General features: G+C 45.6%; 3 protein-coding genes across 5 annotated transcripts in view; 2 read left to right on the top strand and 1 right to left on the bottom strand.

Moving 5' to 3' along the window:
* The first annotated feature begins 526 nt into the window (after positions 1–526).
* LOC131969115 (calpain-2 catalytic subunit-like) lies at positions 527–10,976 on the top strand. The gene is made up of 20 exons (XM_059330272.1): positions 527–860; positions 1,814–1,883; positions 2,927–3,048; positions 3,466–3,599; positions 4,788–4,956; positions 5,039–5,122; positions 5,251–5,336; positions 5,422–5,496; positions 5,572–5,732; positions 5,804–5,973; positions 6,560–6,771; positions 6,851–6,887; positions 7,165–7,230; positions 7,323–7,380; positions 8,112–8,176; positions 8,314–8,382; positions 8,520–8,598; positions 8,786–8,902; positions 9,128–9,186; positions 10,500–10,976. The coding sequence occupies exons 1-20, from the start codon at positions 624–626 to the stop codon at positions 10,521–10,523; spliced, it is 2,094 nt and encodes a 697-aa protein (XP_059186255.1). The 5' UTR covers positions 527–623; the 3' UTR covers positions 10,524–10,976.
* Positions 10,972–19,800, bottom strand: aars2 (alanyl-tRNA synthetase 2, mitochondrial (putative)). The gene is made up of 22 exons (XM_059330201.1): positions 19,497–19,800; positions 18,917–19,105; positions 18,692–18,837; positions 18,255–18,446; positions 18,024–18,168; positions 17,557–17,702; positions 17,354–17,462; positions 17,226–17,264; positions 15,504–15,621; positions 15,254–15,381; positions 14,976–15,114; positions 14,508–14,677; positions 14,298–14,411; positions 13,960–14,100; positions 13,040–13,177; positions 12,780–12,883; positions 12,520–12,628; positions 12,140–12,265; positions 11,945–12,055; positions 11,743–11,826; positions 11,556–11,669; positions 10,972–11,471 (listed from the first exon to the last, which is right to left on the bottom strand). Exons 1-22 carry the CDS (start codon positions 19,707–19,709, stop codon positions 11,304–11,306), a joined length of 2,943 nt encoding a protein of 980 aa, XP_059186184.1. The 5' UTR covers positions 19,710–19,800; the 3' UTR covers positions 10,972–11,303.
* A 462-nt stretch (positions 19,801–20,262) lies between these two features.
* Positions 20,263–24,736, top strand: part of zgc:110222 (uncharacterized protein LOC550336 homolog) — a 5,642-nt gene continuing 1,168 nt past the window's right edge. Inside the window, exon 1 of one of the 3 annotated variants that reach the window (XM_059330383.1) lies at positions 20,263–20,289. Coding sequence is in view for 1 of the 3 variants with exons in the window: in XM_059330377.1 (XP_059186360.1) it covers positions 24,657–24,736 (80 nt within the window). In the remaining 2 variants the exon portion in view is untranslated. Of the gene's footprint in view, positions 20,290–24,525 lie in introns of those variants that run through there. The other 2 variants (XM_059330385.1, XM_059330377.1) reach the window with 2 other exon arrangements.

The following is a 24,736-nucleotide window of genomic DNA, read 5'->3' as shown; positions in this document are numbered from 1 at the left end:
CTTCACAATAAAAGCACAGATCCATGACTCCGTTCAGCTGATCACCTGTTACCTGCAGCTGCCACGTTTATTATTTATTCTCTATAAAATAACAACCAGGAAATAAAAAAAAAACAATAACTCCAAAACCAATCAAAAGACAAACAGACAGACAGACAGACAGCAAAATATGAAAATAACAATAGTGGAAAAACTTCTGTAAAGTTGTGTCACTTCAAACTTTTCAGTATTTCAGTAAATGTCAATACATTTATTCTGTTCTATTCATTATTTAAACGAGTCATTAAGGTTATAAATGAGATTAATATAAATTATATCGGCAGAAAACGTTCAAAAGTTACTGCTGACACAAACGGTCTTATTCTGAAGGAGCTCACGGGAAGTGTTTCTTGTCACCTGTGTGTCGTCTTGACGGTGAGCAGCAGAGCGACACACCCTGACATCACACACACACACACACACACACACCCTGACATCACACACACACACACACACACACACAAACACACACTTACATCACACACACACCTGCACCGCGCCCAGCCAGGACTCATAGAGCCTCCAGAATCCAGACTGCAGGTTCAAGTTTCCAGGTTCCAGACTCCAGACCCAGACCCAGCACCATGTCGGGCATCGCGGCCACCCTGCAGCACCGCCGGGACCAGGACCACGGCATCGGCTCGTGCAGCCAGGCGGTGAAGTACCTGAACCAGGACTACGAGTCTCTGCGGCGGCGCTGCTTCGAGTCCGGCAGCCTGTTCCAGGACGAGACGTTTCCGGCGCGGACAGAGTCCTTGGGATTCAAGGAGCTTGGTCCCGGGTCCTACAAGACCCGCGGGGTGTCTTGGAGCAGACCCACGGTCAGTCCTCTCAGGAGTCTGGTTCTGGTTCTAAACCAGACTTCATTGAGAAAAACAGCAATTATTATTATTGTTGTTATTATTATTATTATTATGATGTAAATCCAAACATTTCTGATAATTAACTTTAGTAACTTGATGATTTACATTTAAAGTAACTTTAGTGCAGCAAAGTTCATGAATCTGTCCTTCAGTCTGCAGTTTGTTTGTTTGATTGCGCTGATTGTTTTAATCTTGTGATGAGGAACTATCTTCTATCTTCGAACTAATCTTCTGGAGAGGAACTAAAAACCAGGATTTAGTGAATGGAGTTTGGTGTGACTTCCGGCTCCTCCTGCCCTCTGAGGATCATGTTTCAGCCTCATTGTGTACAGGTTTTCTGTTTTTTATTTCCATAACCTGTTATACTTCATATATCACCTGCGTGCTGCAGCTGACTTGCGCAATAAAAGTATTTTAAAGTTTGTATTTCTTGTTGGAGTAACTGGAGAGAAACTAAATCAGGGATCAGTCAAGTTTTCTGATGAATCTGGCACATAAAGCTGAAACAACATGAATGTGTTTCCTGTTGGATCAGGTCTCTGTCAGCTGATCTGATGATTCATCAGGAAGAGTTTATAAAGTGACGGTGTGTTCAGGGACGCACTGATGGTACGCCACATGAGTTTAAACTTCTCTCAACCCATCTGGAGCTGCAGGTGGAGTCGTGGTTAGCACGAGGGTTGCAGGTTTGAGTCCAGCCTGCAGCTGCTCTGTGTTCTGCAGGTTCTCCTCCTACATTCCAAACACAGGCAGCTCAGGTTTAATTGGTGTTTGAATTGCCCGTAGGAGTGAATGAGAGTGTGACTGGTTGTGTGTGTCTGTGAGAGATCCGTCCAGGGTTGTTGTTGTTGTTGATGTTGGTGGTGAGTTTGTCAATAAATAAATAGCTGATGTTTGTGTTTCCTGTTTAGGAGCTGACCTCTGACCCCGAGTTTATCATCTCAGGAGCCTCACGGACTGACATCTGCCAGGGCGCCCTGGGTGAGAACAACAACAACAAACACACAAACAAACGTTAGATGCTTTGTTTGTAAACTGTATTAATGAGGTCATTCTAATGAGACTAGAATGTGCTCTGCTCGCCTGTAGCTGTCCTCTCCCCTCAGGCCTCAGACAGTCTGTGTTCACACAGAAGCAGACGAGGCTACAAGCTGTTTCATCTTGTTTAGGCTTTCTAACTCATAGACACTGGCCTGTAAGACAACACACACACACACACACAGTGTATAACAAACATGGACATCTGTTGGCCTGTTTCCTGGGTAACTGGCCAGTGGACCACTCTCTGTCCAGGGTGGCCCCACCCGTTATCAGGGATCCTGCAGACAAAGCGAGTCTGATCTACAGAACTAAAGCTGCTGCACTGAGACACACTGAACCCTTTAAAAACCTTTATTAATCAATAAACTGTGACGGAAAAATATACTGTGTGTGTGTGTGTGTGTGTGTGTGTGCGTGCGCGCGCGTGCGTGCGTGCGTGTGTGCGCGTGCGTGTGTGCGCGTGCGTGTGTGTGGTAATAAAGACCCGGTCAGACTGGTAGAGCTGGTCCCAGTCACTGAACCGGTTCAGGTCAAATAACCAACATGATATTAGGCAGCAGCAGCCCTGAGTATTGTCTGCAGGCGTCCCTGCCTACGTGCAGCAGCAGCCCTGAGTATGCAGGTGCAGACGGCATTAAACTGACCTTTTGTTTGTTTGTTTGTCTATTTATTTATGTGTTTGTTTATTTCAGGGCAGCTGTCTCATTTTCAGCTGCAGTTCTTTTGGAAATGTTTAACATTTATTATTATTATTATTATTATTCTCTGAAAGTAACATGTGGTTAATAAAGCTCAGACTGACAGAAGTCCTCAGAGGGTTAAATGTTCTTCAGCAGATATGTGTGTGTGTGTGTGTGTGTGTGTGTGTCTGAACACCATAGAGAGATCAGCCAATCAGAGAGCAGAGCAGACTGTGACATCACAGCTGCTGCAGGTGTGAACAGTAAAAGATGGTGTCACTAAGCCCCACCCCTTCCTGTCAGGTGACTGCTGGCTGCTTGCCGCCATCGCCTCGCTGACGCTCAACGAAGACGTTCTGGCTCGAGTCGTTCCACAAAACCAGAGCTTCGCCCGGGGAGAGTATGCAGGCATCTTCCACTTCCAGGTACTAGTACACACAGCAGGTACTAGTGCACACGGCAGATACTAGCACACAGCAGGTACTAGTACACACAGCAGGTACTAGTACACACGGCAGGTACTAGTACACAGCAGGTTCTAGTACACACAGCAGGTACTAGTACACAGCAAGTACTCGAACACACGGCAGGTACTAGTACACAGCAGTTACTAGTACACAGCAGGTACTAGTACACAGCAGGTACTAGTACACACAGTAGGTACTAGTACACACGGCAGGTACTAGTACACAGCAGTTACTAGTACACAACAGGTACTAGTACACACGACAGGTACTAGTACACAGCAGGTACTAGTACACACGGCAGGTACTAGTACACAACAGGTACTAATACACAACAGGTACTAATACACACCTGTCTGTCTGTCTGTCTGTCTGTAGTTCTGGCAGTTTGGTGAGTGGGTGGATGTTGTGATTGACGACCGGCTGCCGGTGAAAGACGGCGAGCTGATGTTCGTCCACTCTGCGGAGGGGCGGGAGTTCTGGAGCGCTCTGCTGGAGAAAGCCTATGCCAAGTAAGACCTGTCTGTCTGTCTGTCTGTCTGTCTGTCTGTCTGTCTGTCTGTCTGTCTGTCTGTCTGTCTGTCTGTCCTCCACCTGCCTGTCTGTCCTCCACCTGTCCTGTCTGTCCTCCACCTGTCCTGTCTATCCTCCATCTGCCTGTCTGTCCTCCATCTGCCTGTCTGTCCTCCACCTGTCCTGTCTGTCCTCCACCTGTCCTGTCTATCCTCCATCTGTCTGTCTGTCCTCCACCTGCCTGTCTGTCCTCCACCTGTCCTGTCTGTCCTCCACCTGTCCTGTCTATCCTCCATCTGCCTGTCTGTCCTCCATCTGCCTGTCTGTCCTCCACCTGTCCTGTCTGTCCTCCACCTGTCCTGTCTATCCTCCATCTGCCTGTCTGTCCTCCACCTGTCCTGTCTGTCCTCCACCTGCCTGTCTGTCCTCCACCTGTCCTGTCTATCCTCCACCTGTCTGTCTGTCCTCCACCTGTCTGTGTGTCCTCCACCTGTCCTGTCTATCCTCCATCTGGCTGTCTGTCCTCCACCTGCCTGTCTGTCCTCCACCTGTCTGTCTGTCCTCCACCTGTCCTGTCTATCCTCCACCTGTCTGTCTGTCCTCCACCTGTCTGTGTGTCCTCCACCTGTCCTGTCTGTCCTCCACCTGTCCTATCTATCCTCCACCTGTCTGTGTGTCCTCCACCAGTCCTGTCTATCCCCCACCTGCCTGTCTGTCCTCCACCTGTCCTGTTTGTCCTCCACCTGTCTGTCTTTCCTCTCAGTGTGAATCTCTGTTAAAGGTCTCAGGTGTTTGTTCAGCTTTTTGTTTCAACACGTTGCTGCATTCTTTATATGTTTATCCAGCAGAGAGTCAGAGCCCCGCCCTCACACACAAACACACACACACACACACACACACACACACACACACAGAGTGCAGGAGGTATATATTGTAATCATGCTCCACAAAACAACTTTCATAGGAATGAACAGAGCCCCGCCTCCAACACCATTAGTTCTCAGTCTGACCAACTGATCTTGTTTCTGGTTCTTATTCTGGTCCTGGTTCTGGACTTGCGGCGAGGAACAGTTAGACCAGTTAGACGGGGGATTAAGGAGCTAGACTTCCTGTCACCTGTCGGTCAAGTGCTCAAGTGTGTGTGTATGTGTGTGTGTGTGTGTGTGTGTCTGTGTGTGTGTGTGTAGGTTGAATGGCTGCTATGAGGCTCTCTCTGGAGGTTCAACCACTGAGGGTTTTGAGGATTTCACTGGTGGGATCGCTGAGGTCCACGAGCTGAGCCGGCCCGACCCGCACCTCTTCCACATCATCCAGAAGGCTCAGAGCCGCGGTTCGCTGATGGGCTGCTCCATCGATGTGAGTTACGTGACCCTCACCGGCCAATAGGACGAGTTTATACAACAATGTGTTTAAATGTTTAACGTGTGTTTGTGTTCAGATCACAAGCTCCGCGGACTCGGAGGCCGTCACCTCTCAGAAGCTGGTGAAAGGCCACGCCTACTCTGTGACAGGTGCAGCGGAGGTGAGAGGACACGCCCCTTCAAACAGACTACAGTTCCTATGAGTGTTAGCGGTCAGAGCTACAGCTCATTAGTGTTAAAGGCTTACTTGAAGAGGGGCAGGGCTTCACCAGGTGTGTCTGCGCTGCAGGTGGAGTACCGTGGTGACATGGAGAAGCTGATCCGGATCAGGAACCCCTGGGGCCAGGTGGAGTGGACCGGAGCCTGGAGCGACAGGTAGGGGCAGGGCTGCAGGGGGCGGGGCTACAAGTGAATCTATATGTCGTGATATAAACGTGTCTTCTGGTCTCGTGTCTCTCAGCTCTCCTCAGTGGCGTCAGATCAGCGACGAGGACCGAGAGCGTCTGAGTCACCGCTCTGAGGACGGAGAGTTCTGGTAAAACTTTTTGTTTCAAACAACCCGAACGTCCGTCAGGTGCATGTGCAGTAAACCTTCTGCTCCATCTTCCAGGATGTCTTTCCGTGACTTCCTGCGTCACTACTCCCGGCTGGAGATTTGTAACCTGACGCCGGACTCGCTGAGCGACGACTCCGTCTCCAAGTGGGCTCTGTCCAAGTTTGACGGCAGCTGGCGGAGAGGATCCACCGCCGGTGGCTGCAGGAACTTTCCCAGTGAGTGTTCCTGGCAGACGGAGAGCAGGGCGAGCGTCCCCAGTGTCTGATGTGTCCTTTTCAAACCGCAGACACGTTCTGGACCAACCCTCAGTTTGTGATCAAGCTGGACGAGGAGGATGACGAACCGGACGACGGTGAGGCTGGCTGCAGCTTCGTGGTCGGTCTGATCCAGAAGAACCGCCGCCGCCGCAGGAAGATGGGCGAGGACATGCACACGGTCGGCTTCGCCATTTACGAGGTGAGACATGCCGCCGCGTCCGTCCCCACAGGACAGATAACTGTTCACATGGGACTCCAGGTCCACATGTCCCCAGTCAACATGTCTCTAGAGACTCTGGTTGATGGATTGTCTCATAGATGTGTATGGGACGTGATTCTACAGAATAAATGAAAGACGGAGACACTGGCTGAGCACACGTGTTGACTCTTCTGTCTTCTGTTTCAGGTTCCTGATGAGGTATGAAGATGATGATGTCACTTCCTGCTGCTCAATATTTCACGTCTTTACCTAAGACACATTCAGTGTGTCTAACCTGGTGTCTCTGGTGTCTCTGATGTCTCTCTGATGTCTCTGGTCTCTGTCTCTGATGTCTCTTTCTCTGATGTCTCTTTCTCTGATGTCTCTCTGGTGTCTCTGATGTTTTTCTCTGATGTCTCTGATGTCCCAGATGTCTCTATGATGTCTCTCTGATGTATCCCTGTCTCTAGTCTCTCTCTGATGTTTCTCTGATATCTCTGGTCTCTCTTTGATGTCTCTTTGATGTCCCTGATGTCTCTCTGATGTCTCTGGTGACCCTGATGTCCCTGCGGTGTCCGTCCCTCAGTACTGCGGTCAGAGGAACGTCCACCTGAACAGGAACTTCTTCCTGCGCCATGCATCGGCAGCTCGCTCCGAGACCTTCATTAACCTGCGGGAGGTGTGCAGCCGGTTCGTGCTGCCGCCTGGTGAGTACCTGATCGTCCCGTCCACCTTCGAACCCAACAACAACGGAGACTTCTGCGTCCGCGTCTTCTCCGAGAAGCAGGCTGAGTTCCAGTAAGTCCAGACAAACTGTCTCTGTCCCCTTTAGACTGAAAGACGTATCACTGAGTTTCTGTCTTGTTTGTTCCTGCAGAGAGCTTGACGACCCCATCGAGTCCAGAGTGGAGAAGGTGAGAGTCAACATGAATAATAAATATAAATATAAATAACAGGAATAAATGTTTGGATTCATTTCAGTTAAATCTGAACTTTACTATGAAAACTGGATTCTGATACTTTAGGTATTAGTACTTCATATTGATGTTTCCTGAACTATTTATTTTAATCAGGATTATTGTGATATCATCATGTGTGTCTTATATAATACTAACAACAATAATAATAATAATCCATTTATAATTGTGTTTGATATAATGAAACAAATGGAGGGTTGACTTCCTGTTTCAGATCGAGATCGATGAAGATGACGTGGACGATCGATTCAGAAGTCTGTTTGGACAGCTGGCAGGAGGAGTGAGCTGCTCGTCATCACACATGAAACATAAACTTTAATATAAACACATTTATAACATCTGATGATAAACTGGTTTGTCTCTGTGCTGCAGGACTGTGAGATCTCAGCCTTCGAGCTGCAGAAGATCCTCAACAGAGTGGTGACCAAGCGTGAGTTTCTACCTTCAGGTCATCTGCAGGTTCAGGTGAACCGGATCAGGTGAACAGGTTCAAGTGTGAACAGGTTCAGGTGAACTGGTTCAGGTGTGGACAGGTTCAGGTGTGAACTGGTTCAGGTGTGAATTGGTTCATGTGTGGACAGGTTCATGCGTGGACAGGTTCAGGTGTGGACAGGTTCATGTGTGAACTGGTTCAGGTGTGGACAGGTTCATGCGTGGACAGGTTCATGTGTGAACTGGTTCAGGTGTGGACAGGTTCAGGTGTGAACTGGGTCAGGTGTGGACAGGTTCATGCGTGGACAGTTTCAGGTGTGGACAGGTTCATGTGTGTACTGGTTCAGGTGTGGACAGGTTCAGGTGTGAATTGGTTCCAGAGTAGACTGGTACAGGTGTGAACTGGTTCACGTTCAGGTGTGAACTGGTTCCGGTGTAGACTGGTTCAGGTTCAGGTGTGAACTGGTTCCGGTGTAGACTGGTTCAGGTGTGAACTGGTTCAGGTGTGGACAGGTTCAGGTGTAGACAGGTTCAGGTGTGGACAGGTTCAGGTGTGAACTGGTTCCGGAGTAGACTGGTTCAGGTGTGAACTAATTCAGGTGTGGACAGGTTCAGGTGTGAACTGGTTCAGGTGTGGACAGGTTCAGGTGTGAATTGGTTCCAGAGTAGACTGGTTCAGGTGTGAACTGGTTCAGGTGTGATCCGGTCTCATCTGTTGGTCTCCGGCAGGTTCTGACATCCAGACCAGCGGCTTCAGCCTCACGACGTGCCGTAACATGGTGAACATGCTGGACGTATCCTTCACATTGTGTTCATTAAAATGTCTGGTAAATTAAATAATTTTGTGACGTTAAAGACAGAAAATGTGTTAAAATGTTTCAGTTTGTAGTTCAGAGAGACCTGGTTCACATTTCCTGAACTGCAGCTGCAGAAAGACGGCAGCGGGAAACTCGGGCTGGTCGAGTTTAAAATCCTGTGGACGAAGATCGAGAGCTACCTGGTGAGTCTGAGACCCTGTCCAGGACTCCACGAACCAGATCTGTGCTGACTGTGGGGTCCCTGGAGTCCAGATCCTGATCCGCTCAGATTCATGTTTTCTTTCATTAATGACACATTCAAATGTTTGATCTATTACAGAACGTTTACCGCGAGAAGGACGTGGACAACTCGGGGACAATGAGCTCCACAGAAATGAGGGCAGCCGTGGAGGAAGCAGGTACAACATCAAACCTTTCACAATAAAACTCTTCCTGCTCAGTTTCCTCAAAAAAACAAACCTTTCATAATAAACACTTCCTGCTCAGTTTCCTCGAAAAACCAAACCTTTTACAATAAATCACTTCCTGCTACGTTTCCTCACAGACAAACCTTTCACAATAAAGCACTTCCTGTGTGTGTTCCAGGGTTCAGTCTAAACAACGCGCTCCATCAGGTCCTGGTGGCTCGCTACAGCGAACAGGATCTCACCATCGACTTCGACAACTTCGTTGGCTGTTTGGTTCGTCTGGAGAACATGTTCAGTGAGTCCTGAGGATAATAATGATGAGGAGGAGGAGGAGGAGGAGGAGGAGGAGGAGGATGGGGATGGTGATTAAGATGAGGAGGATTATGATGATGATGAGGATGATGATGAGGAGAAGGAAGATGATGGTGATGATGATGATGATGATGATTTTGAGGATGATGTCGAGGATAATGATAATGGCAAGGATGATGAGGATGATGTGGATGTTTTCTGTCTGCAGACATGTTTGAAACTCTGGACAAAGACGACTCAGGATGCATCGAGCTCAGCCTGCTGGAGGTGAGTCTTCGCAGTCGACCCAGAGGAGGCGACAGTGTCCAGGTTCAGATCTGGTCTGAACTCAGAATCTGTGTCCAGCCTGAATTAAAAATATAGTTGAGTGTGCTTCAAAGAGCACACTATATACTGTTCACCGGGCTTATTATTTTGAGATAGCCTTATTTTATTCCTAGATTTTATTCTTCCGTTTCTTCCGTGTTTTTTCGGTCGACAAAGAGTTTTGGTCGCATAGTAAAAAAGTATCAAATTGACCGGCTCGGCCAAGACTAGTATGCCGGCCATTTTGGCCTTCTCCAAGGTCAAGGTCAAGGTCAAGGTCACGTTTAATTATAGAACACTTTATATACAACCAAGGTTGACCAAAGTGCTTTACATAACTGAATCACAACAAAAAATCCAATGCAATACAAGATACATAATTGAATAACAATAAACTCACAAAATAAAAATAAAAGACAATTTAATTTAATAATATATGACATGAGATGTGCAATACAACACAACACACAGAAACAACTTTCTTCTCACGCAGGTTCAAAAGCCTGGGAGAAAAAATGCGTCTTGAGAGAAGATTTAAAATTGTCCAATGTCTTTGACGACCGGATATGCAGCGGTAAATTGTTCCACAGCTTCGGGGCAGCCACTGCAAAAGAGCGATCGCCTTTAGTTTTTAGCCTGCATTTAGGCACATCCAGGTAGGACTCATTTGCAGACCTCAGAGCTCTGGTTGGTCTGTGAACCTGTATCAGCTCGGTCAAATAAGCTGGAGCCAATCCGTTTAAAATTTTAAAAACAAACATCAGGATTTTAAAATCTATTCTGAAACGGACAGGAAGCCAGTGTAGAGAGGCCAGAACTGGGGTTATGTGTTCCCGTTTCTTTGTGCCTGTTAAAAGACGTGCTGCAGCATTTTGTACGAGTTGCAGGCGTCGCATGCAGCATATGAACAGCAAACTACACATCGTTGCAACGGGCATTTCAGCAGAGGGCATCCACACCGCACTTTCTGGAGGAAATGCAGTTAATTTCTTACACCCTTTCCAAATATTTCTAAGCAAACTGTCAATGGTCGACTTTTATCAGCCTATTTGTTCTGTCATATGAACACAAACGTTGAAAGCTTGATCTGTCACATACCTCAGCAACGGTAGAGATAATATACTGTAAACTACTCTGCAGTGTCAATAATGTTTGGGTGACAGTCACGGGCCAGAGTCAAGCACTCTCTACATTTCTTTAGAAATGTTCTAGTTTATCCTGTGAACACAAACTGAGAGCTGATCTAACATGAATCTCATGTGGTTCTCCTGCAGTGGCTGAACGCGTCTCTGGTCTGAGGAACCAGGACCGTCCTGGTCCTCATCCCGGTCCTGATCCTGACTGGAGCTGAACTCTTGTCCACGTGGTGAACATCGTTAATTAGTATGTAATCAGGGAGAGGGATATTAGTCTGTTATTACCATGTGTTCAGTGGGTTATTACACATTATAATAATAATGCAATAAAACGTGACAATCTGCTTACAACTACTTTATAATCTGTTATAAACCTGTTATTACATGTTTGTATACTGATTATACACAATGAAGTGTTCTGATTGGTCCAGATTGTTTTTCTGTAAAGCTGCTTCACCTGTTGCCTTAATAACATCTGTACGCCTTAATATAAACGTGTTACTAATGCCTTAATAAAATCTGTAGGCCTTGTTATATGCGTTATTAATGCCTTAATAACATCTATAGGCCTTGTTATAAACATGTTTTTAACGTCATAATAAAGAGTGAATTGGTCTCAGCAGTGATTTTATTGTAAACAAATATAAAATATCTTCAGTTATAAATATGAACAACTTACGGGGCTTACGAGGCTTACAGTTACCTGTCACAACAGTGCTACCTTTGAGCTAACATTAGTATGCTAACAAACAGGACAGCTTATATAGTTTTTCTCATTGGCTGACAGTAGTGCAGACTAGCCCCGCCCACCAGCTAGGCCAAACCCCTACCCCCGACCATACGTCTCATTGGCTCACAGTTGCCCGGCCCCCGTACTTCCTGTCCGAACAGGAAACAGTTCTCAGCTGTGATGTCAGAGTGATGTCATCTCTCTTCATGACATCATCGCTGTACTTTCTGGCGAGCGAACTCCTCCGCCCACCTTAGCGCTGCCGTGATGTCACTGCTGCTTCCTGTTCCCTTGGCAACCTGTGCGGAGCCGCCGGCGCTGCCCCCAAGGTGACGACACACAGCCATCGCCCAATCAGACGCCGAGAGGCCTGCCGAGTCCTGATGACGGAGAGGACAGCCAATCAGACGCTTTACACCCCGCCCCACCCCCTCTGAGGTCACAGATAGGTGAGTCACCATTACCTTGGGAACCTGACAGGCACATAGAACCTTCCCAGAATGCATCTGGTGAGCGAGCAGCATCACGTGACTGCGAGGCGCCGCAGCGCTCAGCTGGTTCACCGTCTTCATCACCACCTGACAGGAAACAGGACAGGTGTGTGATGTCATCAGACAGAAGCATGATTTGAAAAGTAGTGTTTGATCTCACCGACAGAGAGTCCGTCTCCACCACGTCCACCTGCAGATCCTTCACGCCGCTCCGCTGCAGCAGAGCTGCTGCCATCACCGATGCCTGAGCAAAGCATGATGGGAAAACAATCAGAGACTCAGACTCACCTGAGGATCCGTCAGACACATATCTATTTTATGTTCAACAACAAAATAACTCAGGTGAGTCTCAGGTGTCACACCTCTCTGGCCTCCAGCTTCCTGACGGCCGTGTTGCTGGTCCTCTGCAGCGCTCGGAGGCGGCCCTGCAGTTCTCGTCGCTGCCACTGGGGGATGGGGGTGTTATCTACAGCCTGACAGACAACACACAGGGTTAGATAGCACGCAGTCACTCAGCAGGTACACGGGATGCAGTGCATCATGGGTAGTGCACCTACATCAGAGAGGACGCCGACCTCCTTGGCGAGACGCTTGGCGGAGTCCAGCTGTGAGGGGGCGGAGCCTGTCAGTCTGGCGGACAGAGAGTCCACGTCCTGAGACAATACGTGGCCCTGCTCCCTCGCCTGAAGGCAACACTCAGCATTTAAAACTGATCAGAAATGATCAATAAACACAGCGAACAATCCAATTCAGAATATTAGTTTGATAAGATTCAAAAAATAAATAAATAAAACACTGAACCACACAGTTTAAACTCTTTTGGTGGAACGAAGCAGTTTCCCCTCACTTCCACTATTTGTGCTAGGCTAGGCTAACAGTCTCCCCCCACTTCCAGTGTTTGTGCTAAGCCAGGCTAACAGTTTCAGGGCAGACTGACCTGTGCGGCCTCTCGTCCCGTCACAGCGATGATCCGGCTGATTCCTTTTACCATCTGTTTCTCGGAGATGATTAGCAGGTCCCCGATGGCGCCGGTCTGCAGCAGGTGACTGAACAGAGACGAACATGGTGAGACACGGTGTGGACATCAGAGACACTTCCTGCAGACGTTTCACAATAAAAGCCTTCCTTCTGATCTGATGAGTTATAACTTTTAAACAAAGAGATTAAAACAGGTGGACAGGTGTGTTTCAGTCTCACGTTCCACAGCAGAGCTCCACAGACGTCTCCCTGTCTGTCTGATCATTCAACAGTTCAGAGACCGGCACCGCCAGAGACACGACCCGGACAGGGTCAGGATAGACCTGCAGACAGACAGGAGGACAGGAGGACAGTGTCAGACAGACAGACAGGAGGACAGAGTGTGCAACAGACAGACAGAAGGACAGTCAGGAGGACAGACAGACAGGAGGACAGATAGGAGGACCGAGTGTGAGACAGACAGACATACAGATAATCACCTCGTCCACTGTCCTCAGTCCTCTGATGCTCCCAGCTGTCCTCAGAGGAAGCTCCTGGCTGTGGACAATCTGATTGGCTGAGATGATGTCATGAACACACCTGTCCACCTGCTGCAGCTGAGACACATCCAGAGAACTCTGAAGACAAGACAGGGACAAAATTTTCTTTGCTGATTATAAACAAAGACAAATAGCTCACATATTAACTGTTTATAGTGATTAGTTAATGTAAGTTAGTGATTGATTAATTAATGTTAGTTATTAGTAGTTAGTTATTAGTTAGTATTAGCTAGTTATCAGTTAGTATTAGTTAGTGGTTAGTTAGTATTAGTTATTAGTTAATGTTAGTGATTAGTAACTGTTAGTTCATGATAAGTTAATGTTAGTTAGTGAATAGTTAATGTTAACGAATAGTTACTGATTAGTTAGTGATTAATAAATGATAAGTTAATGTTAGTTATTTCTAGTTATTAGCTAGTTATAAGTTAGAATTAGTTAGTTATTCGTTAATGTAAGTTAGTGATTGGTTAGTGAGTAGTTAATGTTAGTTTTAGTTAGTGGTTTGTTAGTGATTAGTCAGTGTTAATTAGTATCCGTTAGTGATTAGTTAATGGTTAGTTAGTGATTATTAAGTTATTAATCAATGGTTAGTTAATGTTGGTTAGTTAGTTATAAGTCACTGGTTAGTAAATGGGTAGTTAGTGATTAGTAAATGTTAGTTAGTTATAAGTTAATGGTTAGTTAGTGATAAGTTAATGATTAGTTGGTGATTAGTTAATAGATTATTATTAGCAAGTTATTAGTTAGTATTAGTTATTAGTTAGTGATTAGGTAATGGTAAGTCAGTTTTTAGTATATGGTTAGTTAGTGATTAGTTAATAGTTAGTTATCAGTTAGTCTTAGCTAGATAGTAGTCTGACCTTGACACTGAAGTCAAAGCGGAGGCGATCAGCCGTCACATGAGATCCTCGCTGCTCAACTGATCGACCCAAAACTTTCCTCAGAGCGAAGTTCAGGATGTGAGTCGCGGTGTGGTTCACCATACAAGACAGTCTGTGGACCTGAGGACAGGGGACAGACAGAGGGGACAGACGGGGGACATATGGACATTCAGAGAGTAAATGAGTAAATATTTTCTATGTTCAACAATAAAAACTTTGTGTCTGTCCTCTCTGTTCCAGGAAACACCTTATAAGGTGACTCTGACAGGTATCTGACAGCCATTTCGTGCTCCACATGGACAGGTGTTGGGGCTCACCTGGTCCAAGTGCAGCTGAACCTGGTCTCCGATCTTCAGGCTGTCGGCGGTGGTCACCTGGTGGACCACATAGCCCCCCGCTGGAACCACGGCCTCCACAGGGTACAGGACGTCCTGAGAGACAGGAAGCACACACCTGCAGTCAGAAGACGCCGAACACGCCACAGGTACACTTTCCCATGATGCACCGATCCCCGAGTGTCACCTGACCTGCAGACCGTCCCGAGTGAAGTAGCCGCGGTCATGTGACTGCCCGCCCTGCTCAGAGTAGAAGCAGGTTCGGTCCAGGATGACGCCGCAACGCCGACCCTCGCCGACCTCCGACACCAGCACCTGCCCGTCATATAGAGCCACCACGGTCCCACTGCATGCTGGGAACACTGCAACACAACAACAACACGTCACCTGGACAGGTGAGACACAACAAGAGACAGACAGGTAGACAGAATGGTATAGAGACAGACAAGTAGACAGACCGGTAGACAGAACGGTATAGAGACAGACAAGTAGACAGACCGGTATAGAGACAGACAGGTAGACAGTCCGGTATAGAGACAGACAGGTAGACAGACCGGTATAGAGACAGACAAGTAGACAGACCGGTATAGAGACAGACAAGTAGACAGACCGGTATAGAGACAGACAGGTAGACAGACAGGTAGAGAGACAGACAGGTACCGTAGTGGTCCTGCTCCAGGCAGTACTGGTACTTAAGGCTGTCGTCGGTGTGGGGAACCCCCAGACGCTGCAGCTCCGCCAGGCTGACCACGTCCAACATCACCTGAGACTGAACACCTGACTGCTGGTTAGAACTCACCTGAGGACAGAGAGAAGCCCCTTCACAATAAAATAAAAGCCCTGTCCTTATTCTTCATACTTTTTCTGGTTTCACAAAACAATAAACAAATGACAGGAAACATCAGGTGCATTCTGGGAGCTCAGGTGTCAGACTTCACCTTCTGGTTCTCAGAGATCAGTCGGTCCAGCTCCTCACGGTCCACCTGGACTCCTCTGTCCTCCAACATCAGGTCCACCAGGTCCAGAGGGAAACCCAGGTCCCTGTGGAGAGACCAGACCACCGAGGCTGCACACACACACACACACACACACACACACACACACACACACACACACACACACACATCAGAATAAGTTAAGTGTTTCCTGCCTCAGCTCGCCGCCCTGGTGGCTGATAAGAGAACTGACCGGGGAAGAAGCCTCCATGTTTGTAGTCCTTGGTGCGGAGCGTGCGGAGGATCAGCCGGCTGCCCTGCTGCAGAGATGACAGGAAGTGAGCCTCGTTCTCGTTGATAACGTCCATGATCTGAAAGACACGCAGCTGTCAATCAACCTGGTGATGACCACATCCTGTCAGCTGAATCTGATCCAGGAGTCCTTAAACTACAAAGTCTCCGTGACCGTTTCTACAGACTGATCATAGTCTGTTAACAGAACCAGGTTCTGGTCCGGCACCGGGACAGAACCTGGCCGGCTTCACTACAGCTTCTCAGCGCTTTTATTTTGAAATTCTATGATCAAAAAGAACAAACTGATTTAATAAAAAAAAAACATTTTAAATCATATTGTAGTTTTATTTTGATTTAACTGATATACTGATATTTACCTGAATGTTATCGTTCCACAGATATAAATATATCATAAATAATAGATATATTTCTAATTAGGGCCTCTTCCTCTTCCGGACGCAATTTCGTCCCGCTACTAGTCCTGCAACTTGAATACGTGCGGTTTGATCGGGATCGGTGTGCTATTACTTTTCTCTACGGAATACAAATTTTTCATGACATAAGTCGCGAAAAACTGCCCAAAATTTTGCATTGAAGTGAATGGGACGGCAGAAAAAAAAGTGAGCGAAAAAGAACAATAATTGGAGATTTTTAAACGTCTACTTCTCCGGCATAATTTCAGCTAGAGACTCCATTTAAACTTTAAACAGTAGACACAAATCTTGTGTATCGGTGTATTAATCCATGTTTCGATAGGTCATATAGTTTTTTATCAATCCCTGTTCAATGACCATGATCATTTTTGGAGAAATTCTGAGATTATAATGGGTGTGTATTGCATGGAATGTTCGTGTCACAGTATGTGACATCATCGCCAGAGTGTAGAGGGAGAGAAAAAATTGTCAAAAAATAAATTTGAAAACTGCGCTCCAGGCCGCAAATTCCACTCATAATTTATACATAGAAACAAAGGAAAATTTGTCTTCTCACTCACAATCCTCTGGTAAAGCTGTCAGAGTTATAGTTTGGTTGTAGGACGCACAGATGTGCCACCAATACGCACCAACAGCCTCCCATATTAAAAACACAAGATTTCTCAAAAAGGGAGATGTAACAGTTTTTTTAGATCGCTTTAACGAAGCTATTTTTTCATTGTTCTTAAAAAAAACATATGTAGACGTTCAGGAAGAACTCAGGACGCTCAAAGTGAAGTCGGATCAATGATAGGTATTATGGTTTTGCCAAAAATGCTTTCTGTTCGAGGCCTGAAATTCCAGTCTGTCCACCTCTGGCTGCTGTCACTGTTCCAGGACATTGGCAGTTGGTGGCAGTTAATTCTGTTGATTGCTCTGCTCTGATTGCCTTTCATCTCTGCTCTGATTGCCTTTGATCCTTTGATGTGATTACAGTTACAGACACACACATACTTTGAGGTTAAAGGGCATAGGTTGCTGTATAAATAAATACTTGAGAAGGAATGCTTGTTGTAGGTGTGCTCCTTGTATATTATATAGTATTATAACATTACTAGTATTAATTGTTTGAAATCTCTGAAGAATGTCATCATAGTGTACACACACCGGCAGTAGCCCCCGTGGCCCTTTCAGAATTTCCCCAGAGGAAATTTTCTAGTATACATATATTATTTATGGTATACATAATACAATATAATAAAACTCACCCTGCTTTCCTCCCTGCGCAGCTCGGGATACACGTCACCCTGACAGCACAGGAATCAATCAATCAATCAATCAATCAACATCTGGTGGACTTTATTTTCTCTGTCCTGCTGGGTAATGTGGTTGTTACCAGACTGTGAGTGACAGCTGGAACCAGGCTGGCCAGCGCCCCCGGAGGAGCCTGAAGAACCTCGACACAGAACCGAACTGCACGCCGCAGAATCCTCCGCAGGACCAGCCTGAGACGTAAAAAAATTAAAACAAGTAAACAAATTAATAATAAACTGATACACAAACAAACAGAAACAAGCAGCTGATCGTTCGGCTACTCACTCGGCTCCTGACATTCCTGGATGAATGCCGTCTGCGATGCAGACAGACAACGTGCGGATGTGGTCGGCCACCACACGGTACGCCATATCCACCTTCCCCTCGTCGGCCGCGCCCGTCCTGCCGGCGTACGGCCGCACCTTCGACCTCTGAGGACACAGCGCAACAACAGGAAGCTGTCAGTCAAGCCTCTCTGCGGCAAAGAGCGTTTTTATCTTCAATAGTTCCATTCATTATCGACTTTTGACTTTCGTCACCGACTGAACGTTATTACTGAATATTTAATGTCATTTACTTTGAGCTTGTTTACTTTAAATTATGCAATTTATGTTATTTATGATTTATTTATTATTTATCAAATATTTCATTTATTTACATGTTGCAGTGAGACAGGTTGAGGTGATACGGGTTGAGGTGAGACGTGTTGCAGTGAGACGGGTTGCAGTGAGACAGGTTGAAGTATGTTGTACCTGGTGGATGGCGTGCAGTAGCGGCGTGAACAGATCGGTGTCATAGTTTGACCTCTGACCCTGCAGGACGCCCACCAGTCTCTCCAGTCCCATCCCGGTGTCCACGCTGACCCGGGGCAGTGGACGCAGCCGGTGGTCCAGCTCCCTGCCACACAGACAGAATGTCACCCCGGGACCTGGTCTAGACCAGACCAGGTCAAGACCAGACCAGGTCCCGGGGTGCATACCAACCTGTTGTACTGTATGAAGACCAAGTTCCAGATCTCCACCACGTCAGGACTGACGCCGTTGACCAGCCCGGCGGCGTCTCGTCCTCCCACGTGGTCATAGTGGATCTCGGTGCAGGGCCCGCAGGGACCGGAGTCCCCCATCTCCCAGAAGTTCTCCTTCAGGCCGAACGGCAGCAGACGAGCAGGAGGAATCCTGAGGACAAACATTTAACCATTTCTGACCGAATGAAGACAAACAGTCAGAAAACCCTCCAGAATCATTCAGGTTCCAGGAGAGAGAAATGCTGCTGTAATCTAGTTTCAGGAACTTTTAACATTTAGTAGATCTGTGTATTTTGTGAGATTGTATGTCAGTAAAGACTGGTGGTGTTTCAGTGGAACAAGAAGAAGAGCACACCGTCTGCAGGCCGTTGCCTTGGTAGTGGTGTGAGAGCATACCCGATTTGTAACCAGATCTGTCGCGTGTCGTCGTCTGCCGGCAGACCGGACGCAGCGTCTCCAGCGAAGTAAGACACATACAGCCGGTCTGCTGGTATCCCATAATGCTCTGTGAGCAGAGACCACGCCATGCTGCACGCCTCCTCCTGCACACACACACACACACAGAGCATGACTGTCTGGTGGGGGAGCTTCCTGCCCCCCCAACAGGAAGTGACCTCTGACCTTGAAGTAGTCTCCGAAGGACCAGCTGCCCAGCATCTCGAAGAAGGTGTGGTGGGATGTGTCCCGGCCCACGTCCTCCAGGTCGTTGTGTTTACCTCCGGCTCGGACACATTTCTGACTGTTGACCACGCGGCGATACGACGCCATCTCACTGCGAGGGTCCACCGTCCCCAGGAAGACGGGCTTAAACTGAGAGGAGACCAGGACACAGAGGACAGACATCAGGAGACAGAGGACAGACATCAGGAGACAGAGGACAGACATCAGGACACAGAGGACAGACATCAGGACACAGAGGACAAACATCAGCCAGATTTTGACCATTTCATATTTTAACAATAAAAGTTGTTTTATAAGAAAAGAAAAAGTTTCGTTTCGAAGTTACAACAAGAATATTAAGTTGTACAAATTGTGGCCCACAGAATTAGATTATTATTATAGTTCTTATTAATAATAATAATGTTAGTGTTATTGATAATACTTTAACTCTGTACTGTGAAACAGTTTTGACAGGACGGGCTATTATTTTGAAATCCACTGCTGCAGGAGCCGGACCGGAGCGGGACGGAGCGGGCCTCACCTGGTTCATGCCGGCGTTGACGAACAGCAGGCTGGGGTCCCCCCGGGGACGGACCGGGGCGGAGGGGACCAGCTGGTGTCCGTGGTCCTGGAAGAAGTCCAGGAAGGAGCTGCGGATCCCGGCGGCGGAGGAGGAGGAGCCCTCAAGACGGGCAGGGGGCCGGGAGAGGACCCGGTGGGCCGGCCGGAGCCTCCGGAGCACCAGCCTCAACATCTGGACCGCTGATCCGGACAAGACAGGACCTGGAGCGACCTAGACCTGGAGCTGAACCTGACCCCCAAGGACTACAGGCTGTTATGATGCACATGCGCATTTCTGCCCCTTTTTCTTCTTCTGTTTTATGGCGGCTGGGAAAAAAAAGCTTTCAGGCGCTTCACCGCCCCCTGCTGGAGTCCGCTGTCATTATATTATATTATATTATATTATATTATATTATATTATACTCTCTCTCAAAGCTCTCTACTGATCACCTACACACAGAACGAAAATAAATACATTGGCAGCATGTTCGTCGCTTCGGATTAAAGTGTCGCTGAATGACACTTTAGATTGTAGAATTCATTATTCTTTTTTTTTCTTTCATTTTTATATTGACTTGAGATTGTAATGCCTGTTGTGTTCTATTAAATATTATTGTCTAGCTTTCGTCTGTCAGCTAATGGGGATCCTTTAAATAAACAATAAACAATTATATCACATTATCCTTCAGTTATATTTTGTCCTGCAGAGGGCAGCAGCACACTGCCACACAACAGAAGAAGAAGAAGAAGAGGAGGAGTAGGAGGAGGTGAGTGTGAGTGAAATTAAACCGTAGAGTGTGTAAATAAGATTAAAACACATTTAGTGACTTTAATCTGAAGTTAAACTGTGAATGTTCAGCTTCTGCTTCCGGTGTGACATGTTGAGAGTCAGCTCAGTTCTGGAGTCAGAATCACTTTGAACAGCGAGCCTCAAATCGGAACAAAACAACATTTATTTAAGGTTACAAACGTTATAAAACATTTAGTAAAGCAGTGAGGAACACAAAGTGACGTGTTAACATTTATCAATGTCTCTAATTAATTAAGAGATAATAAAAGTAAACAGAAACATGTACAGATGTTTTTACAGGTTGAAACATGTTCAGAGTTTCTGCATGAAGCAAAGTAACTCAGTACTTAATAATCTAATATTTATATACAGTCTATGTTAATAATAAGTAGTAACCGCAGTGAAGTTAGTTTTAAGATGGATATTCGACAGACATTCGCTCCGGTTAAACATCTTCTCTCCGAGTACAGTGCGACTCCGAGCAAGCCACTCCAACATTTCAAGTGCACCTGTATTGCAGACTTTACCGTAAAGACACGGAGATAGAAGAAGGCTACGGAGTGCACCAACTTCCTGTTTTCAAAATAAAAATATGGCATATTTAAAGCAGAGATATGGTGTTTAAAGTGATTGAGAAGCTATTGAGACTGATTTTGAGTCAATTGATCACATGACCTGGAAGCTATTGAGCTAAAATGCTAATATTTTCATATAAAATTAATTAAAATATAAACAGATTCAACCCTTGTGTAGTCCTCCCATCGACTATACACCCATGGTCCCCAGGGGTAAAAAAGGACCCCGTGACATTTGACTAGTTTTAGGACATGTATTGGTATTGAAGTTGAGGTCAAAACATATATTTGCACATATTGTCCATTATGCATATAGACACATGCACACACTCACAAACACACACATACACAACACACACAAACACACACACATACAGGCACAAAGATTCACACACACACACACACACACGCACACACACACACACACACACACACTCACACTCACAGGTACACATCTTCTCACAAGGATGCACACACACACACTGACAAGCACACATGCATGCACACATAGTCAAACTTGAAAATGAGGCCTTAACTTTGTATATTTGACTAAAATTGACCAATAATAATAATAATAATAATAATAATAATAATAATAATAATTATTATTATTATTATTATTATTATTATTATTATTATTATGTAATAATGTGTTGGACTTAAGTTCTTTTTCTACGTGTCCTAAACCCAAGGGTTGTATCATGGGATCATGGAAAAAATAAGTTTCACTAAAAGTTGACATAATCTACTCTGTGCATTCCCATCAAGACATTTATTTTCCAATATTAGTATTGAAAAAAATATTCAGATTGTATTACTTTTTTTTCTCTTAAAACGAGGCCTAATTTTGTATATTTGACTAAATTGACCAATAATAATGAACATGTCTACATGTCCTAAAACCAGTCTAATGTCATGGGGTCCTTTTTGACCCCCGAGGACCATGGGTGCTATAAAAATGTATAAAACACGTAAAAATGTATGAAGAAAGTGGAAATTTATATTATCTATAAAGAATGCAGAGGGGCAAATATCCAGGTCATGTGATCAATTGACTCAAATTCAGTGTGGAATCATAGTACTCCTCTGGCTGCATGAGATACACCATTTGTTTTTTACATTTGAAATCTGTTCATATATATATATATATATATATATACACATTACATATACATTACATATACATATACATACATACACACATATATACATATATATACACACATACATATATACACACACATATATATATATATATATATATATATATATATACATATATATATACATATACATATATATATACACACACACACATATATATATATATATATCTCCAGCAATGCTGTTGTTCACGTAATTGTTTACTTTCGATGTGTGGTGTAATGAAGAAGCAAATCAAATTCTTCCACCCAAACTCTCTCCATCTTTTAGAGCTGGTGGAGATTTGCTGGGTTCTACATATACAGTGGCTTGCAAAAGTATTCATCCCCCGTGGATGTTTCAACCTTTTGATGCTTTTACACATTAATTAATGGTCAATATAATTTGGCCTTTTTAAAAAGTGAAAACATATATTTTTAATGAATTGATACTGTCTTGTAAAAATCTAAGGTAAAATAAATGATTGCATAAGTATTCATACCCTTTAAAGTAACTGACCTTATTCAACAAAGTTCCAGCTAGTTGATGCAGCAGAGTCACAGTTAGTGAAATGGAGATCACCTGAGAGCAGTTGATGTGTGTCATGTGATCTGGGAGGTCCAGGCTCTGGTTTATCACTATTCCTACTACAATTGTACCATGAAGACAAAAGAACACTCCGAGCAAAAGAAAAGATCATTGAAAAGTGTAAGTCAGGAGATGGCTACAAAGAAATGTCCAGCTCACTGGACATCCCACAGAGTTCAGTTAAATCCATCATTAAGAAATGGAAGCAGTATGGCACTTGATTAAGTCTGCCTAGAGCTGGCCCGAAATCTGTTCATATTTTTAATAATTTTTTAAAATGAAAATATTAGCATTTTAGCTCAATAGCTTCCAGTTTATGTGATCAATTGACTCAAAATCAGTGGGAATCATAGTTCTACATTGGCTGCATGAGATACATCCTTTGTTTTTACATTTCAAATCTGTTTATAGAATTTTATTAATTTTTATATGTAAATATTAGCATTTTAGCTCAATAGCTTCTCAATCACTTTAAACACCATATCTTTGCTTTAAATATGCCATATTTTTATTTTGAAAACAGGAAGTTGGTACACTCCATAACCGTCTTCTGTCTTCGTGTGTTTACGGTAAAGTCTGCAATACAGGTGCACTTGAAATGTTGGAGTGGCTTGCTCGGAGTCGCACTGTACCCAGAGTGAAGAAGATGTTTAACCGGAGCGAATGTCTGTTGAATATCCAACTTAAAACTAATTTCACCGCAGTAGCGTACCGGTAAATAATTCAGGTACTTTCTGAAGTACTTTTACTGCTCTATGTGTCAGAGTACTTCAGTAAACATTCTGCTGCAGTGACTGATGAAGTGTTATTGATAAATACATTATTAACAACAATAAACTGATGACGTGTTATTGTTAAATAATAATGATAATAAACTAAAGACGTGTTAATGTTAAATAAGAATAATAAAAAGCTGATGACATGTTATTGATGAATACATTAATTGGAATAATACATTGGAAAGATGTTCGACAGCACCCTGAGAGATAAGGCAGCTGTCCAGGCCACTGACAAGGATTTGAAAAACTGGCTAGCAGCAGTGGACAAGTGTAGACTACCAGGGAAGTTCAAGGCATGGATCTATCAGCATGGGATCCTGCCGAGAATCCTGTGGCCACTGCTTATATATATAGTCCCAATGACCACGGTGGAGGGCTTCGAGTGCAGCATCAGCAAGTTCCTTCAGAAGTGGCTGAGCCTGCTGAGAAGCCTAAGCAGCATCACCCTTTATGGGCATATCAACAAGCTGCAACTTCCATTCACCGGCCTGTCAGAGGAATTTAAGGTAACGAGAGCCAGGGAGGTGCTTTTGTACAGGGACTCAGCTGACACCAGAGTCTCCTCTGCAGGCACTGCAGTTAGAACAGGGAAAAAAAGTGTCAGGCTCAGGAGGCAGTCGAGCATGCAGAACAGAGGCTGAGGCACAGCCTCCTTGTAGGCTCTGTGGCAATCGGCCATGCGGGACTAGGCAGCATCACAAGGCTCCGCTACGACAAAGCCCTGGGGAGAGATCGATGGCAGATGATCCAAGAAGCTATTCGTGCAGTGGAGGACGAGGAGCCCTGCAGCAGGACAGTGGCCATGTGCCAGCAAGGAGCTTGGACAGATTGGGAGCATGCATCTACACAGAAGATCACCTGGTCAGAAATCTGTGAGTCGGAACCAGCAAGTCTCAAGTTTCTAATCCAGTCAGTGCACGATGTCCTCCCAAGCCCTTTCAACCTGCATAGCTGGGGACTAGCAGAGACTGTGTTCAGCACAAGGCTCCTTGGAACACATCTTGAGCTGCTGCCCGAAAGCCCTGGGAGAGGGGAGATATACATGGCGCCATGACCAGGTGCTGAGAGCAGTAGCCGACACCATCTGCACAGGGATCCAACAAAGCAAACAACAACTCACCTTCATCAAGGCTGGGAAACCACAAGCGGAGTGCAAGGTCGCATCCGGGCTGCTAGCTGCAGCTCGCGACTGGCAGCTTAGGGTGGACCTGGGGAGGCAGCTCAAGTTCCCGGAGCACAATGTGAGGACGTCGCTCAGACCAGATATGGTGCTATCATCAGACTCCTCAAAGCAAGTTGTGCTCCTAGAATTGACATTCCCTTGGCAAGACCGAGTGGAAGAGGC

This window comes from Centropristis striata, chromosome 1, assembly GCF_030273125.1.
Source record: "Centropristis striata isolate RG_2023a ecotype Rhode Island chromosome 1, C.striata_1.0, whole genome shotgun sequence".
Taxonomy (NCBI): Eukaryota; Metazoa; Chordata; class Actinopteri; order Perciformes; family Serranidae; genus Centropristis; species Centropristis striata.
The sequence above is the reverse complement of the archived record's forward strand: the minus strand, read 5'-3'. Positions and strand labels throughout refer to the sequence as shown.